The 20,080-nt window shown below is 36.7% G+C and overlaps 1 protein-coding gene across 3 annotated transcripts in view; it reads right to left on the bottom strand.

Moving 5' to 3' along the window:
* The window catches only part of myo5b (myosin VB), a 78,179-nt gene that overhangs the window by 36,930 nt on the left and 21,169 nt on the right, over positions 1-20,080 (bottom strand). For all 3 annotated transcript variants that reach the window (XM_053478586.1, XM_053478584.1, XM_053478585.1), the window contains exons 2-7: positions 14,609-14,719; positions 12,446-12,617; positions 4,122-4,266; positions 2,299-2,455; positions 672-815; positions 465-546 (exon numbers count right to left, since the gene is read on the bottom strand). In XM_053478586.1, the coding sequence (XP_053334561.1) occupies positions 465-546; positions 672-815; positions 2,299-2,455; positions 4,122-4,266; positions 12,446-12,617; positions 14,609-14,719 (811 nt within the window). The remainder of the gene's footprint in view (positions 1-464; positions 547-671; positions 816-2,298; positions 2,456-4,121; positions 4,267-12,445; positions 12,618-14,608; positions 14,720-20,080) is intronic.

Genomic DNA, 20,080 nt, shown 5'->3' with positions numbered 1-20,080 from the left:
CTGAGGGTTATTATAACAGACATCTAAAAATAAGCTTTTTAAAATCAGCATCAACATCTGATGCAACTATATAATTGCTGACCACAATATAATTGCTGGCCTAAAGAAAAGCTCACACAATCTCATCTTTAAAAGTTTTGAAACTCTTTTGTTTAAAACAAAAGTAATAACAATCTTGTAAGTTAAGTACATGATGTCATTGTGCATATTAAATCACAGTCCAATTTTTTTGTGAAAGGTCTTTTGCATCAAATAATATTTATTGCACACATGAAAAAAATGTGCACTCAAATATTTGTTAAGTAAGACTTAATTATTATGGTTTTGCAGGTTAATTGATTGAATTCTTATAGGAAAGTAAATTAGAGCACAGTTTCATAGTTCGTTTAAATTATAATGAAGATTCGAGTATTCTATCACTAACGAAAGCCCTAGCTCTAGCAGCAGGTCGGTGGAATACTCACTCAGAGACAGATCTTTAAACTCAGGGAGTGAGGCAGAGGCACACAGCTGGTAGAAGATGTGGTAGTTCCTCTCATCTTCCGCCTGCAGAAATAACACAGGCTTCAGCACTCTGAGAAACAGCTCATTCAGCAGAGCCGCTGATGAAATGACAGGCTTGGTTACAGATCTGATTAAGGCTAAAAGCTTTCCTGCGACACCGTACTCACCTGAAACACCACTCTGGACTTCTCTAGCAAATACGTGCGCATGTTGGCTCCAATGATGTGATATCTCCTGTCAAAACCGATCTGGATGTATTTCCCGAAGCGGCTGCTGTTGTCATTACGTGTCGTCTTTGCATTTCCGATTGCCTGCAAAGATTAATGGGTAAGAGTAAAAAATGCTCAGTGAGTAACAGCAATTGGATTGACTTAAAGCTGCAGTGAGCAATTTTGAGAACACTTCAGCTGACAATCTGTTGTTAGTTGAAAAAAAGAGCTTTAAGAGTTCATGAGGTAATGTTATCTTATTGAAGTGAACAGATAACTGAAGGAAGGAATAAAAAGGAAAAGACTTAAGATTTACTATGCATCCAATTTTTAACAACTTTTGGGTTATGACCATGGATAAACAAATCAAACAAATTAAAAAACACATGTATAATATATATGTGGTCAATTGGATTGGGTCAGCAGTCTTGAGCTCTTTGCTTGCTGGGCCCTGTGTGTGGCAAGCTTTGGTGCATTGGGTATTTTGGTACCTTTCTGTCATGGCCAGCAGTGACATTTTTGTTACTTGTGCTGCATTAGCTTTTCCACGGGATTGGAATAGACGGGCATGGGTGAGCCTTGGGTGGTTATGATTCTGTCACCAGTTTTATTGGTAGATAATTGATATCAATGTAAATGATATAGCAGATCGATGTATATATACACAATGATCAACCATAACATCATGACCACCCGACTAATATACAGGAGGTCCCCCTCTCTGCAACCAAATCAGTGATGCACTGATTTGTTCTGACATGTTTCAGTGAGAACAAGTATTAACTTTTTCAGCAATTTAAGCAACAATAGCTCTTCTACTGGACAGTACTACCTTTACTTTCCATATGCATTAAAGAAATTTAGACGTCCGGTCCTTCTTTCCAGTCTCCACTTTTGGTAGGTCCTGACCACTGTAGACCAGGAAAATCTCCTAAGAGTTGCAGTCTAACCAACATCATCTTTCCTTTGTTAAGTTGATCTAAACCTTATGCTTGCCTATTTTTTCAGCTTTCAACACATCAACTTTAGGGACAAAATGTTTATTTTGCTGCATAACACAATCCACCGCCATTGTTATGAGATATTGTAACTGTAAATAATGTGCAAAAGTGGTCCAATGAGGGAAAACCAAAATAAACAATTTTATAAAGAAGTGCACAGTGTTGTCTGAAAGTGATAAATCTGTGAAAAATCACTTTAATCACAACCTCAAATAATTGATTTGCCATGTCCTAATATCCCATGGTGCTGGATGAGAATGGAGAAGGGGGGGGGGGGGGGGCGTTGGGCTAGCAACCCGCCCCAGAAAAAAACAACCGCTATGGAAACAGCGAAAGTCCTCTACAATGGAGAACTCTCGTTGCCCTATGCACTGATCGGTGCTGGTGGCCTTAAGAATTAAGGAATATCCAATGGTAATAAAAACAAGAGGATTTCTTTTTTGAGTTTTACCCAGGTTGAATGCGGAGCTAATCTGCACACCAGAAAAATGTACAAATCTTTGTCAATCTATTTTTCTCAATTACTGCAGTTATGATGTTAAATTTACACCAGCATAAACACTTAAGGTTATAATATACTGCACCTCCATGATGGGGCTTGATGCCAGCACTTTCTCCTCCACGCTTGTGTCGTTGAAGGATCCTCCCACAGTGGCGAAGTAGCGCATGGCATATTTTGCAGAGACCGTCTTCCCAGCTCCTGATTCTCCACTCACAATGATCGACTGGTTTTTCTCATCTCTGTAGGAGACATTTAAATGAGTAAACATTAGCTTACAAGCTTTACAGCTTCTGGGTTGGTTCCTGCTTATTAAAAGTGTTATGTCAAAATTGCTGAGGTTACATTCCCCCTATTCTGATGGCTGATGAACATTATCCCAATGACCTGTATCTGTATTGCAACTCCACATGATTGGTGTATTGTCTCATTGCACAAAAGTGATCGGGGAGTGTATCATCTTTTTGTGCAAATTACAATAGTGTAAAAAAAAAATTGATAATTTTTTTTCTATGATTGATTTGAATAAATAATTCGTTGAGCAAATAAAATAAAACTAATTGTTACATAAACAAACTGACCAATCATGATGTAAAACAGCTTTCTACAGCATTTGATCGCGATTCATCACACTGTTTGGATTTGGATGAATTGATTCATACAGTACTGACATGCTGAGAAAATAAAACAGTCTTTCTTGGTGATCTAACATAAGCTCTTCAGTGTGAACTTAATGGCCTATGTTAAGATTGAAAATGGTCCTGAAATAGTGACAAATTTGAGTGTGCACACACACACATATATACGGTACACACACAAAAGATCTTACTTTCTTGTTTTTTTTTTTGCCACCTCCCCATCAAATGACCGCTACCACCAGTCTGAAGTCTAGCATGCGCTTCCTCCGAGACATTAGAGCAGTTAAACACTCACTTTATGTCTTCTACAGTACACATCAGCTCTCAGATGCCCACAGTTATTTGATGTCTGTCTGGCTGACAGATAAGAGAGTAATCCCTCCCAAAAGCAAGGTCAACTTTGCACTCTTGAATCTTTCTGGTGTCAGATAGAGAGACTGGAGAGACTTTCTTTTAAAGAGCTTTCATATAAACCTAGTTCATTTACAGAAGGAATACAGAGTCTAAAGACAATAAACCACTATAATAAAGTTATGTTTTATTTCCAACTCTCCCTTTGTACTGTTTTTAATTGCATTCACTAGCCTCATCACTGAGCAGTCCCCGGGTCTCTGCGGGGGCTTCACTGACTCAATCTTAAATTGAGTCTTAAATCTGGAGTGAACACAGACCAGTCCTTTGTTTTGCAAAAGGAAAAAAAAAATAACAAGGATGTGTGCACTGTAATCTTCCTCCCACTCCAGCCATTACCAAGGCAGCAGGAAGGACTCGAGGCTGACTCAAGATGAGTTTTCAAGGCTCTCCCGCTCAAGGTTCACTGCATTGTACTGCACTGAATATGGTCATTATGAACACTGGTATAAAAAAAGAGCTAAGAATAATAGTAATCATTATGATACTGTTTGAGTTATGTAATGTCTGTATCAAAATACAAGATCGCTAAGAAGATCAAGAAGGACCAACACGCTGTGTGTGTTTTTTTTTTAAAGCCTTTAGCAAATGATGCAAAGTTCAATCTTTATTACTGTGAGTGAAAAATAAAGGAATTGAAGGTCAAGTAACCTGTGTGTGACAATCTGTAGGAGAGATGAATGTATCAAAGAGTTGCAATCTCAAATCAAGCATGACCCTTAAATGCACACAAATTGCACTGGTGGGTGTATAAGTACAATGACGGCTTACTGAAACGTCCTTAAAAAAGCAAGCGAAAAACTCCCTGGGGTAATGTATTCCCAAATCATACTTCCCAGCATAGGACATTACTGCTTACCTAGCCATCTGTTTATAAGCCTCCTCTGCCACAGCAAATATATGAGGGTCCATGTCACCCATGTTCTGCCCGTTGTAGGCATTGATGACTTCCTCGCCATAAATCGGCAGTTGCTCATAGGGATTAATGGCCACCAGTACGATACCTGAAAAGTGGAGTAAATAAAAGAGGATAAAGTTAAAACAAGGTGTACCACTTGAAAAAGGATGCAAGGATCTCAAGAATACAAATGGTAAACGTGAAGTAAATGTGTAGTGAGTCAAATGTTAAGTGGTACTGTTATTCAGAAACATTCACTTAAAAGAACCCAGAACACTTCATCCAAAAATTCATTCATAAACAAAACTTTAAAATGAGTTATTATTATTTTTTTTTCCAAGATTTAATGTGTTCATTAAATGTACAAGGTGAGTGCTGCAACCACCCTAAAGCTCATTATTTTTGTTCAACAGCATGGTCTGGAGTGGATGTTCCACTTACACCACTGAGATTTTCCAGTCATTCGTCTGGGATGTGATATAAATTTGTTTTATCTGCTGATGAGTTTCTTTATATTACTTTATATCATTTTAATAATACTACAGCGTGGTTAAAAAAAAAAGTATACACTTCTGCTTTATTTATCATGTGGTGTGTAGCAGCAATAAAACAGCAATTGCTGCTATTATTATTATTATTCCGTAGTATATACTGAAACCACGGAATAATAATAATAATTATCAAATTATACTGCACAATCCAATCATTTTAAATGAAGTAGCACAAAAATCAGGGAGTAAACAAATCAAAAATTCAGTAGCTACCCCATCAGAAAGCTCACAGGGTTTGATTGCCCTGGAAAATAACTCTGACTAAACTAAATAGGACTGACGTACTATTATAATGTACAGTGGGAGCCACGTCAAACAGCCGCTTGGAGCATGATAGGTCCATGACAGGACCGTGACAGGACCATGATCGATCCGTGCACGGAATGTGATCCCCCGCGATGACGTAGTTAACGATGCCCCACCCCATAAACGCCCCCATGCGCTTTCTAAAAAGATGGTTGCAATGCTGTATAATTCCGCCAGATGGAGCATTGACTGCTTCAGTTAACTGCAGTGTCCAAGCAGCCGGTTACTATATTTAATATATATATATATATCATAACTTACGTCAACATAGTTTCATAAGTAGATGATGTGGTAAAAAAGAGGGATAAAAAACGATTCATAAAACAGATTTAAATCACTCAATACACAATCCATGATGCTTATGCTATTTTAATTAATGATTAAATCAATTAATAAAACTACTTATTGCAATATTTTTTACGACATCCTTAATAATACTTAAAGACGGTACAATCTGTAATTTATCTATACCAGTCGTTGTAGGTACGAAATACAAATGCGGGCTATGTACAGTATTTTACATTACAGTGTATTTTATCTATTTCCGTTTAATAGACTGGTAGATCATATTTTACTGCAAAGTAAAGCTTAAAATTTAACTTCTGCTTGAGTTTGTTTTCGTTATATTTTTGATGTTTTCGCTGATGTTTTTTCGCTGATAGTCAAAAATTGGCATAACAAATCGATTAATAACGCATAATATCTGGAACAAATATCTGTTCATACGGATCAGTATGTCTTTAACCAGCATAACGTTTCCCCATCAAAGATCTGATGGGGCATTAATCACTTATCACTACGGTGAATAGATGCGGCAGCAGAGACAGACTAAATCCCCATAAACATTCACACCTGAACACAATAGTAACAGAACTAAACAGTTCCAGAGGGTCAGCGCCTGTTATCAGGACAGGGATCACCTACAGGATACTACTGTAATTTTTACTGCTTATATATTTTTGCCATAGTTTCATTTGGTTTTACGCGATTTCATGTTTTACTTGTTCGTGTGTGTACGTGTGTGTGTGTGAGAGAGAGAGAGAAAGAGAGAGAGAGAGAGAGAGAGCGTGCGTGAGAGAGGGCTTATATTGTGATTTATCCAAGGTTACTAAAGACTGGCTTACTACTACTAATAAAAATATTTCAATGTAACCCATGGGTCTCAATCACAAAATCAGCCAACGCTGTAAACAGATGACAAGACAAATTATATAGGCTACTCTGAAACGTTAATTCGAACATTAAAAAAAAAAAAAAAAAAAAACATATATATATATATATATAAGATCGACTATTATTGTCAGGGTCAAGTTTACGGGGCTTCTCAGTCTTTCGTTAATTTTACTACTGACTCGAAACCAATGTGGCTTATTAAAGATGCACTGTTTTATTGGACATGGCTGTTTTGTAATGTTCTGCTAAATAAACACTGTCTACGGTTCGAATATACTGTGAACGTCTCAAAGTCACGTCTCTAGATCCTTCTGCAGTAATGTTATCGTGGTGTAAATTATTAACGTATCGATGTATTTCACTTGCAGACAAAATAGACCATGTCTAGTAACGAAAGTAATGAATTTGTCACTACTCTTCTCTTACGCAGCACGGCTAAAAAGATAAGAAAAGTTACACCAATCCTGCCAGGATGCTACCCTGTCCCAACACTGGCTGGGGAGATGAACTCATACCAAAACTCCAAAACTTACTATTATTTCATGAGATGAAATTAAGCTAGGATGAAGAGAACAGAAGTGAACTCCCCTCTGTGTAATATCTAAGTAGAGTGTAACTGGAGCAGCCACAAAATGCCCCCCGTCTAACTCTGATTAGGAAAAGCTCACAGACACCAAACCTGCAGCACTTTGGTGTAATTTTTATTATCTTTTTAGCCATGCTGCATGAGAGAAGAGTAGTGACAAATTCGTTAATTTTAATAACGTGATGTTTGATTTGATATTATATCATTTCCAAGTTTGATAGTGTCGATTTTAGAGTGCATTATACGTGCGATGCGAGAAGGAAGTAAATAAACACGTAGCAATGCAAAGAGGACAGAGCTGCGAAATATTTAAGCAATATAAATTCAACAAAGTGTGATCATAATGGTTGTTGTTGCTGCTGTTTAAGTAATTGGTTCCATCGTGTTACTGAACGCAACTGTGTTCACAAAACCGAGCGGAGGGAAAGAAAAACACTCGCTAACGCGTTTGAATGAAATGGGGCGGCGGCTTTTCTTTGAAGATAGCGATTGCGTAATGGGGGGCAATCCGTGACGGGGGGGGGGGGTGGGTGTTTTAGGGCATAACACACCTCTGAACGTCTTTTGTCTTGTAAATGATTATCTTCGTTCACCTTCCAATCCCCCACAGCGCACACACTCTCTACACTGTTGCTATGATTGTTGGGGCACTTGGTTATACACAGCACCTTAATGTATGAAACACTTACTTCCTGGTTTGTTTTATTTTAAATATTGCTTATTACCTTTTCCCGCAAAATAAACATTAAACATAAACAACATCTTATCATTGTGTAAATTATTAACATATTGGTGTATTTTAATTAAGGACAAAAACATACCCTGCGCTTGTGTTTAGGACTGATGCTGAACAGCTGTGTTCATAGGTTTAATCAACGATTTACAAGACAACAGTTAAAGCGTTTGTGGATGAGAGGTGTGTGTGTGTGTGCGCGTGTGTGCGCGCGCTCCGGCATTTCTCCGTTGCTTTAACACAAACATTTGGGCAGAGACAAGTAAGTCTGAAGTACCCCTCCCCCCGCCAAACACACACACACACACACACACAGAGCAATTAGCACCATGTCACAGTCAGTATTCTCCACTGAGGTTTCTTACCTTCCACTCCTTCTAAGTTTGTCTTTGCTCTTTTAATGGAGTTCTTAAAAAAAACCAAAACTTTTATACTGAGAAAAAATTATTATGGGTCACATAGTCACAAACTAGCACAAATACATATGATCAAGTGTTTAACTGTTGTTTTAATTTGTTTCTATAACCAGTAATAATAATAATAATAATAATAATAATAATTATTATTATTATTATTATTATTATTAGCCTAACTCTTTGACTATTTAAAACAACGTCGGGTCCCATTTTTGCACATTGAAGTTGTTGGTTTAAGTAAATGTATTTTTAAATACACAAACAATCCCCCAACAATTAAAACACGCACACATGACTTTAAAAATAAAATTTATTCTTCCAAAACTGGTCAAAGGTAAAACAATAATTTGTATAAAACAGGTAAAAACATGTTAAATTTTTGCTTAAAGGTCATTAAAATACCCGGATAACACCAGCTGCTTATCAGTCTCTATCTGGTTCTTTTATATTAAAATATCATTAAAATATATATATATAAAAGAGATGGAACTGTTTAATTCTTTGTTTTTCCCCTAAAGTATCAGACGTTTTGCAATTCTATGTTCAGAACATACAGTAGACCTGACCAAACATCATACTAAAGCTGTTGCACTGTGACGTCATCCCTCCTACAGCTCCCTCAACAGCTTGTTCAGGCTCCTCCAGTAGCTCCAAAAGGCCAACCGTCATCCGTCTGACCCCCCAATCCTCCACAGCGGAGCTCTGATTAAAGAAAACAGGAGAATTTAGTGGAGACAAAGATAAATAAACTTTACAGAATATCTAGTTGTAATAAATATAAAAGATATTAGTGAACCTACACCACAGAGTGGGTGAAATACTGTTTTGGGGAATTCTGGAATGTAAATAAACTGGGATAACTTTAACTATTGAACTTTGTTAGTGTTAACCCCGGTCTGTCTTTATTATCGTCTGCATTAAATTAAAATGCGCTTTTCATACAAATAAGTTAAGCGATATAACACTCGTATACATTAGTTCATATCTGAAGCCAAACTATAACTTTCCGAGTACTGAAGCCCCCCACACCTCCCCACACACACACCTCCCCACACACACACCTCCCCCTCCTCACACTCCTTAACTGATAAACACTTCAGAGTTTTTATCCAGCTCGGTAACTAAGCGCTCGCGCTACCGCGCAAAGTCACAGCCAAACTGAGAAAAATATAAACCGGGTTATGAGCGTTTAGCTCGCGAGCTCCTGTACATCTATCCTCAGCTTGTGTCCTTCATGAACTGCATCACATTATATTCACAGATATAACCTGCAGATTAACCCTTACCCAAAGAATAAATAAATGCTGAATTTATCCAGACAACACGCGGTCAGACTCTAAAGGCATTTTTATAGAGCACAAACACTCTTCATCCGGTAGTGCAGCTTTTGTAATAGGGACATTAAGAGTATTTTCGAAGCTTCAGTGTCTTTTTAGTTGAAGAGGAGTGACATTGTGAGTTTGTGACACTGACAGTAAGCTGTAATGTTAACTCCAGACCTGGTAAACAGATCAATAAGTTATCTAAAGTTACATCTGACCGCTGCTGGTGCTGCCAGTGATTTTCAAAATGGCCGATAAAAAACTAAACTGGGAAATAAACTGTAAACTAATCCCAAACAAATTTTATAAATTAAAACACCACTTACCGCGAATAGTCCATTAATCCGCCATCTTCATCTCTAGTGCAGTTTGGCAGCGTCAGTTCGGCGGGGGTGGGAGCGGGTTGTTAAAATCACGTGATTGCAACTCAGCGCAGCTAAATTGCTGGCTTGTGTTAACGTGTCCTTGAGAACGAAGCGCCATCTAGTGGTGGAACCAGGTAAATGCATAAATAGGGCTTGAATGGGCGTGTTTACTGTGAAATCTTGACACGCCTTTCTCGAAGAAAAAGGAGGGGGGATTACGGCGTGCATAGGGCAGCCATACGCCATTCGTACGCCATTCACACTTCCGCGGCTATTTGGCGTGGCTCCATCTGTAGCATGAGATATTTAGCTTGTGGATTAATACAGGCTAGGAAAAGTGATGTAGTTTTATCACATCAACAAAAAAGTCAGAAAGGCATTGGACAAATATTAAGCTAGACGTTGCACTGTTCTACGTACTGTATATAATTCTATGTTAAAAAATTAAGTTTTAGCAGAAAAGTGTTCAGCTGAAAAGTGATTGGTTCTTAGCAGGAGAATTTTTCCTGATGTTCGTTATACCACTGTCAGCGCATAAACTTTAATCATAGTTACACAGCAAATTAAACTATAAGTTTTAAAAAAGATTTTTTCCCCATTGGTCAGTTTATTGACTGATCCGGTGGGCAACTTTACATGGACCCTAATGGTTCACTAATAAACGAAATTGTATCACATGAACGTCTTATTCGGAACAGTCTGACCAGACCTGGCCTTATCAGAATAAATCTGAATGAAAGTGAAGGTGTAAACCTTTAATAATCAGTTTGGTAGATACATTTTAGCCATGAAAACTAAATATTGATTTAAACATTGAATGACGTAACATACTTCCAGGGAGGAAATTTTGTTTCTGTTATGATTGATAAATCCTGGAAAAACAACTCGAAAAAAACTTTTCTTCTGGTATATTTTCCTCACATTTACATACGTGAAAAAAACCCCATTATAATTAAATGCTTTAGGCTTTGTAAAGACACATCTTATCAGATCAGCACACATGTAAAATGTAATAGATGAATAAAAAATAGCCGGCTGGACAAATTTTCTGTTTCTCTCAGACACGCAGTACTGCCCATGAAATATACACACCATGTATATTTTTTTGTATATATATATATATATATATATATATATATATATATATATATATATTATACACCATGCTTTTTAACCAGCAGTTTTATTGTACATTTATACTCTATCAAGGTTAATCAGTTCTTAAAGATAAAACTCTAGATTAAAAAAATTAGTAGATTTTTTTCTAAAAGGAATAAATCAGAATAAATAAATAAAGTGGTAAAGAAATTGGAAGGAAAAACACAATATTTAGGTTCCTGTATATTCAAGCATTGCTGCTAAAATTCTGGCTGTAATGCATTCTTTGGAAGAACCTAGAGAAAGAATTTACACTAAGTGTCAGAATAGCAATGAAAATCTGTCTACTTTTCTTTAGCAAGCCCTGGTTGTCATGGAAACACCCAAACCATTAGAAATGCCCCTTAATGACCACAGAGGACAACGGAGACAGTTTTTTATGCAGGATCCTTATACCACTGCAAAGTTTATGGCATTTTTCCATGGAGATGATAAAGAATGCTAAGAATAACAGAAGCTCAATGAAAAAAAAGAAGCTCAATGAAAAAAAAAGACAAAAAGAGACACTGGATCAATATGGAACACGTACGATTCAACTCTGAGCAATATCAGTTTGCATAATGCACAAATAAATATAGGTTACGCTCACTGAGCGCTTAATACAGAGCTCCTGTACACCTATGCATTTATGCAATTATCTAATCACGTAACAGCAGTACAATGCAGGCCAGCAGCTTCAGGTAATGTTCAAATCAACCATAAAAATGGGGAAAATGGGGACGTTGACAGGCTGGTTTAAGTATTTCTATAACTGGTGTTCTCCTGGGATTTTCACACATAACAGTCTCTAACAGCTTAAAATGGTGCAATAAGTTATCCAGTCAGCAGCATTCTTGCTAACAGAAGCTACATGTTGATGAGAGAGGTAAAAGGAGAATGGTTCAAGCTGACAGAAATGCTACATCAACTTAGACACCCACATTATACACCTGTCATGAACAGAAAAGCAGATCAGAATGCACAAATCTTAAGATATATGGGCTACAACAGTGGAAGACCACATTGGGTTCCACTTCCTTCAATCACGAACAGAAAGCTAAGGCTGCAGTAGACACAGTTTTCCTTCCCTGACTTGTGTGAACAGTCAGACCCAAAGCAGAAAATTAACCCACTATGCTACACTACCCAACGTGCTGCCTAGCATATCCTAAAAAAAAATGTCCTGTGGCCTACCAGTATAAAAAAAAAACTAAAATAAACATGAATATTAAATATATATTTGACATTCATTTCTAACATTTCTTTAGAAAATTTATATTTCTAACATTTCTAACAAATACTTTGTATACGTTAATTAAAAATAGGGAAATATTTCTATATATAATATATAATATATCAGCCTATTTATGTAAAATATTATAGATAAAATTAAAATGTTATTTTAAGAATTGTCAGGTTCTGAAAGGAAGCTTCTGTATTTTGACACAAATCGGTAATAGGTCTAATTATATTGTGATGGTCTGGTTATGATTAATTTTAGATTTAGTTAATGGTGTGAACTAAAAGTAAAAAAAATATATTTTACTTTTCTGTGAACTAAAAAATAAAAATTAACTATTTTTATCAATAGAAAATACTAATGTTTTAATCCTTTTTTTCCACCAAACAAATCTTGAAATATAATTTATGTTATTAAATAATGATGAAATATTATTCAGTCACTGGTTGGACTTACCACAGTAGGTGTAGATGTGGTTGGACTCCAGGAAGCGGACCTTGAGGTTGTGCAGCACTGCAGGTTCATGCAGGTAGCTGAGGGCAGTAAGGTCATTCTCTCCCACCAGGATATCAGGGTTTCGAAGAAATGGCAGCGGGTTGTCTTTAGGACCGATTGGATACTGCAGGGTCTGAAACAATACAACAGTGCCTTTAGGGAGAATTGTAGCTTTCAGAATAACATGAAACATGTATACACATCACATTAAATTAAGGTATATTTAATTTGCATTACATTTCACAAGTATAGAAGTATAGAATTGATTGTTTTATACCACAATGCAGATGAGTGCCCGATACTGAGTGGTCAGAAGATATAGAGTCATATAATTTTAGCTTTGACAGTGGGACAGTTGCAATTGGAAGGTTTATCACAGGCAAATCACACACATTTTAAAAACTACATATAATCAAAGTGTGTTCAAAGGGCTCATGAAATGTTAAAAGAGCCATGCTTTAATTTCATACATGGACATACCAATATTTCCGTTTTAAACAGGAAGTCAGTGTAATGGTTTGTCATGTTCATTATTTTTGATATTGGCTTTAATAAGGCCGGTGATGTACTGTATATACAGGGCGTTCCTGAATGTATCTTTTTTTTTTTTTTTTTTTTTTTTTTAAGTCCATCAGCTAGTATTAATGGTACGTTGTAATATTCTTAGTATTTATTCACAATGTGTAAGGCTGAGCATTATTTTACCACCGATCAGCCCTCAATTTTGAAACCATCAACATTAAAACCCACTAAGGTTTTAGGTTTCCCTTGTGCTACTGGGGTGGGGCTGGCCTCTCCCTCTTAGCCTTGCTTCAGAGGACCTCTGGGGGCGTGGTGTGGACATTAGCTGCGGATCCTTTTGGTGGTATGGGTTGTGAGGTGAGGCCTCTATTGGTCCGGTCTTGTTTGCCCAGCACATCCCATGAGTGCTCGATCAGATCGAGATATGATCAATTTGGAGGCCAGGTCAGCGACATTGGATGAGAGTCAGTGTTCTGAAACTTTTCTGTCATGGTCAGCATTCGCTTTTTTCTATGGTTTGTACTGCACTGGCTTTTCTGTGGGATCCACCAGGTGTCCCTGGTATATATGATAATCAACTTTATTAATTTTACCTAGCAGTTGTGTTAAATGTTATGGCTGATTGGGGTATATGTTAAAAATAGAACCAATATGTAAATAATATAAATTTTCCAATATTCTACCTAAAACTGTAATTAAATTAAACAGGAATTACTGTTGAAATTATCCACAGTGCTTCTACATGTAGGGGAGTAGAACGTAAGGAAGGAAGAAGCTCTGCTAACTTGAATAAATGAATATAATGGAATACAAACAAATAAAATTAAACAAATAACTTAGCACAATGATCATAGTAGTGTTTAAACCCCTGGCCTTCAGTGCATACTACTAGCCCCCCGGGACTTCCAAACAGCTTCTTAAAGAAATTTCCCCCCTGTAGGACGAATTAGGGTCTTATCAAGGTTTATCTTATCTTAGCCAACGTACCTCAGGTTAGTTCAGAGCCATGATTAATATGTTCACAAAGACTGAACAGAACGAACGCCTTCTTATTATATGAACATTAACTGAAGCTCTTAACATGCATCTCCATGATATATGTTGTGCCACTGCTACAGGATTGGCTGATTGGACAATTCTTTATAAAGTTTTGATTTATAAAGGATTGTATACACAGTATTAGTTGTATCTTCAGTGGCAAGTGACGAAAAAGCTCTACAATGTCAGTTTTGCTTTCATGAGGACTTTAAGGCCAACAAAACTGTAGTTGAGACATAAAGTGGGCTGATGTGTATATAAAAAATAAAAAAAACTCATGCTGGTGATTATCGCTCTGAACATTTCCCCTGATTTGCTACATTATTATTCAAGAGGTGTCACACACATGCACACGCACACACACACAGTTCAGCTGCATATTTCACGGCCTGTACTTCCCACACACCAAAACAAAGTTAATCATTAATAAAGAAACACAACACACACAGAACCATACAGATACACGCTGATATGCTGAATAGGAAACTCAGGATCCAGCAGAGATTTAGCACTACCTGTGATTCTGAGTACAGGAAAACATAGACAGGGATTTAGAGTACTTACTGATTCATCTTCAAGTTTTAGGTGCAGGACCGCCTCTCCCTCCTTATAGTCTTTTATAATCTCAGCAGGTTTCCACACCTCCTCTGGGTCAGGGATCCAAACCCGGGTGTACTGAAACACACATATAATGCACATATATTAAAACACAAACACAAGCAAAAGGTTTTCCCATTGGACATCGCCCTTAAAAGCTTAAAAACTTGTCATATGGGTCGAGAATGGACCAGAATTACTTATTATGAACAAGATTAAAAAAGAACTGTATGGGATTATAGCCAATCTGGCAACACTGGACACGCTCCTGGAGCTGTTTAAAGTCCTTAGTGATAAGGTGATAGGTTTTTTTTTTTTGCTTCAATTGTTTGCAATTGTGAAAATGAGAAGACTGAGGCAGAATGCTAATTCTTCTTTCCTCATGTTCTTTTATGAGAAACTCATAAGCTGCCGAGGTCAAGCGCAGGGTTAAAAAGGTGATAGGGCAGACCACAGCAGTCTGGCTTAGTCAAATAAAAAGTAATAAGGTGTGTTCTCTGTACACTGCGCCCTTAGCCCAAGAGCAACATTTCTAAGAGAGAATGCGTGGCAGACTTCACCTTATTGAAGCTTATAAAATTTAAATCTTGTTAACTTCTTATTAGCTCTCTATACCCTCACACATCACTCTTATTAACACACTAAACTGTTACACATCACTCAAATAGACTAGTCAAAAGTCTGGACACACCTCCTCCTTCAGGGGTTTTTCTTCATTTTTAAGAACATGTTTATAGAACTTCGATGACATCTTGGCACACTCATGTCATTCTCTCATCAGATTCATGATGTGGTCACCTGGAACGGTTTTCTAAAACCAAGAGCTACCTCTGCTGCAGAGGATAAGTTATCAGCCAGCCCCAGAAACTGCCAATTTAGGCAAGGCAAGGCAACTTCAAGATTATGGCACACATGAATAAATGCTTGAGTTTAAGTGGCAAACATATTTGAACATAACCACTATTCAGTGGGACTGCGTGAGTCAGGCCTCATGGTCGAATTGCGGTAAAGAAACCAAAACCAAAAAGCAGCAGAGACTTGCTTGGGCCAGAAATAAATAGACATTAGACCAACAGAAATCTGTCCTTTGGTCTGATGCATCCATTTCTATTTTAATTTTTTTGCTTTTACTGCCACCTTTGTTAGACGTAGAGAGGGTGAACACACAGTTCCTGAATGCATGGTTCCCACTGTACGGCATGGAGGAGGAGATATACAGGTGTGGGGTGTTTTGCTGGTGACACTGTTGGTGATGCAGGGCACATGTAACCAACATGACTACCACAGCATTTTGCAGCAAAAAAAAAAAAAATATATATATATATATATATATATATATATATATATATATATATATGATATAGGTTATTTAACAAATTTTTTTGACTATATTTGTTCTGTTACCATTTCAATGTCCTCAGTATAAATATATACAAATAAAAAAATATTTAAAAACAGGGAATGCAAACTTTTGAGTGATACTGTAAACCCGCTACAACATTAATTCATATTATCTCACTAAACCATTACACATCAATTTTTTAACCCACTACACTGTTTTACCCGACACTTATTAAACTGCTACACCATTACACAACACCCGCTTACCCACTGCACTGTTACACCTCACTCTCCTTCCCATGCTACACCATTACACATCACTCTTATTAACCCGCTACATTGTTGCATATCACACTTATTGACCCTCTACACTTTTACACATTGCTCTCATTCACTCACTACACACACACCGCTCTTGTTGACATACTGCACCGTTGCACAATACTTTTATTAATGATACACTGTTACACATTACACTCATTAATAAAATAAACTGCTACACATCACACATTATTATGCTACACAGTTAAAAATCACTCATACTAATATAATACACTGCATCACATCTTATATTAAAGAGATGCACTGTTGCACATCCATGTGTTATCCACGTGTGTCTATCAATTTATGACTTTCATTTTGCTTAATTTTTTTTTCCTTCAATACTTCTGTAACTCGTTATCATTCCAAATACAAAATCACACATGCACACAAACACACACGCACGCACACAGATTGCATAATGAAATGCCATCAAGGTCACACCAAGAAACCCTGCAGAAGCGTTCTATCCCGTCTGATATTTACTGCAAGTAGTGTGCTGCACAGATACAAAAGGAAATACAGGGGGATCCCACAGCTCTAAAAATAGAAAGCCATTGCAGCAGAATTCATTAACAGAAGATTTCATTAGTGCCTCTGAAAGCACAGATGTTTAACGCATGTGTACAGACTGGTAATAAACTACAATACTGGGTGAAGGGGTTAAATGTGGACAATAGTGCGCACACACACTGTTATCTGTTCCTCGAGCAGTGCTACAACACTCGTTCAACCCTCGACCTTTATAAGCACCATTTCCAGTTGTATCACTATCAGCTTTAACAATCCACATAGTGGACCCAAGGCCACATTCAAACCAGCACAAAGCATTCATAAACCTGATTTACAACTTGCATTAAATTTTAAAGATTTCAGTGATGGACAAATCACTAGCCCAGTCTTCTGGGACAAAAAGATTACGTGTCCAGGTTATTCATTTTTTATTTATTTTAATATGCATAATAACGGACAATAAACTGCTCCTTAACACCAATAAGCCCAGGAGCTCATTGTGGACTTCAGGAAAGGAAGAAGAGGTTCACATGAACCTATTCACATCTGTCTCTTCCTTTAAGTTCCTGGGGACCCACATTTTGGAGAACCTATCCTGGTCCACTAACACCTCTAGCCTGGTCGAGAAGGCTTTTGTTTGAAAATAAAAATATCCACGCACAATACATTTGTAAACTTCTGATTGAGTACATATTCGTACATGTCTACTTGTAAATTCCTGTTTATAGGAAATAGCAACCTGTATATTATGTTCATATCTATTTGCAAATCCCTGACTACAGTTTATAGCAAGTTGTATATATTGTTTATCCATTGCAAATTTATAATTATAGTTACTAGCAATCTGTATATTATGCTCACATAATATCCTGTCGTTATGTTCATATCTATTTGCAAGTTCCTGACTATGGTTAATAGCAACTTGTACATACTGTTCATCCATTGTAAAATTATAAGTATAATTACTACCAATCTGTATATTATGCTCACATAATATCATTCTGTAATAGTTACCCATAGCCTCTCCCTGCACATATCCTTTTTAGGTGTATTTAGAACTTGTACCTTTATCCTGCACTTTCTGCTAATTGCACTTCTGGTTAGACCTAAACTGCATTTAGTTGCCTTGTACTTGTACATGTGTAATGACAATAAAGTTGAATCTAATTTAATCTACAGTAAATCTAATCTAATTAAAAATATGCTTCAAAATGTTATGTTAGTACATTAGTAGTTCTGTACTATCAGTATCTAGAATTCACCAATTCTGTGGTAAACAATATACCTTTTTGCCAGATCACTAGGTATCAGGTCAGCCCTGTCATTATTAATGGCTAATATATTGGGCATAGCAGCTGGTAAGCAGCCTGGCAGTTCAGGCTACACTAAACTGGCAGAATGGATAATATGACTTGGAAAACTCTTACTAGCACAAAGATCCAAAGCTTCAGACTCAAAGTCATAAGACAAAAAGAAGATGAGCTGTGGGCACCACTGTAGGCGGTTACTTAGTATAGGAAGGATAAATCTGATTCTTTTTTAGACAGGTGTCAGGTTTACTTAAATTAACCAGTTAAAGGTTGCTAACGTGGAATAAAATGCTCTTCATGATTTTTTTAATGCTAGCTGCAAAAATTCTATAGGTTTTGGAGTTGGAGGTCGGTGGTAATAAGGACAAACTTAAAATAAAACACATATAATTTAAATCTTAAATAAGAATTAGGCCTCCAATCTTGTAAAATAAGGATGAAATGTTCAGAGCAAATGTGAAATGCTAATTGTGCACAAAAAAAGAACAGAATTATAAGTTCAGTGATTTACAGATTCATTAACTAGTTAATTATGTATGTTATACTACTAAGTTAAATAGTTGAATAACTTTATAAAAATAAATGTTTTTTAAATTTAGATTTAATTTAACTAAAATATTATAAGTTAACATACACAATACATTGATAACTGAAGGAATAAATATATAAAGTAAAGCGAAATAAACTAAATAACTAATTTCACCATGAAATTAAATTAAATTGAAATTTAATAAATAATAAAAAAAAAGAATTGTACCTATTACAATATAAATATGTACCAAAATACAAATGTACCCAAATATATAACCAAGTTTTGCTATGGCATGAAGATTGAAATTGTCTGACTTGACAGTGTTAAATCAGATGTGACAAAAAGAATAAACAACAACTGGTCTGGCACAATGGTAAAGTTTATACTATAGATCACATACATAGACAGGGGTGAATCTTATTAACATCTTATTATGGTCTAGTAAAATTACCTTAAAAACATTATGACTCCTGATATATACTCAGCAAAAAAAAATAAAAAAACGTCCCTTTTTCAGGACTGTGTATTTCAACAATAATGTTGTAAAAATCCAAATAACTTTACAGATCTTCATTGTAAAGGGTTTAAACAATTGTTTCCATGCATGTTCAACTAACCATAATCAATTAATTAACATGCACCTGTGGAATGGTCGTTAAGACCTTAACAGCTTACAGAAAGTAGGCATTTAAGGTCACAGTTCTAAAAACGCAGGACACTAAAGAGACTTGTCTACCAACTGTGAAAAACACCCAAAGAAAGATGCCCAGGGTCCCTGCTCATCTGCGTGAATGTGCATTAGGCATGCTGCAGGGAGGCATGAGGACTGCTGATGTGGCTAGGGCAATAAATTGCCATGTCCGCACTGTGAGACGCCTAAGACAGCGCTACAGGGAGACAGGAAGGACAGCTGATCATCCTCGCAGTGGAAGACCACGTGTAACAACACCTGCACAGGATCAGTACATGCGAATATCACACCTGCGTGACAGGTACAGGATGGCCACGACAACTGCCCGAGTCACACCAGGAACACACAATCCCTCCATCAGTGTTCAGACTGTCCGCAATAGGCAGTCCATGAGGAGGAGATGCACTGCAGTACTTCAAGCAGCTGGTGGCCACACCAGATACTGACTGGTACTTTTGATTTTGAGCCTCCCTTCATTCAGGAACACATTGTGAAACATTTTTAGTTTATGTCTTATGGTGTTGACTCTTTTAGTGTTCATACAATTATTTACACATTAAGTTTACTGAAAGTAAAAACAGTTGAAAGTCAGAGGACGTTTCTTTTTTTGCTGAGTATATATTGTCCCATAGCATCCAAATTTACACTATTATAATTAATAAACTATTTTAAAACTATTTTAATCTTGAAACAAATGTATTATGTTAATTATAACTATTACAATTATTATT

This window comes from Clarias gariepinus, chromosome 19 (assembly GCF_024256425.1).
Source record: "Clarias gariepinus isolate MV-2021 ecotype Netherlands chromosome 19, CGAR_prim_01v2, whole genome shotgun sequence".
In the NCBI taxonomy this organism is placed as follows: Eukaryota; Metazoa; Chordata; class Actinopteri; order Siluriformes; family Clariidae; genus Clarias; species Clarias gariepinus.
The sequence above is the reverse complement of the archived record's forward strand: the minus strand, read 5'-3'. Positions and strand labels throughout refer to the sequence as shown.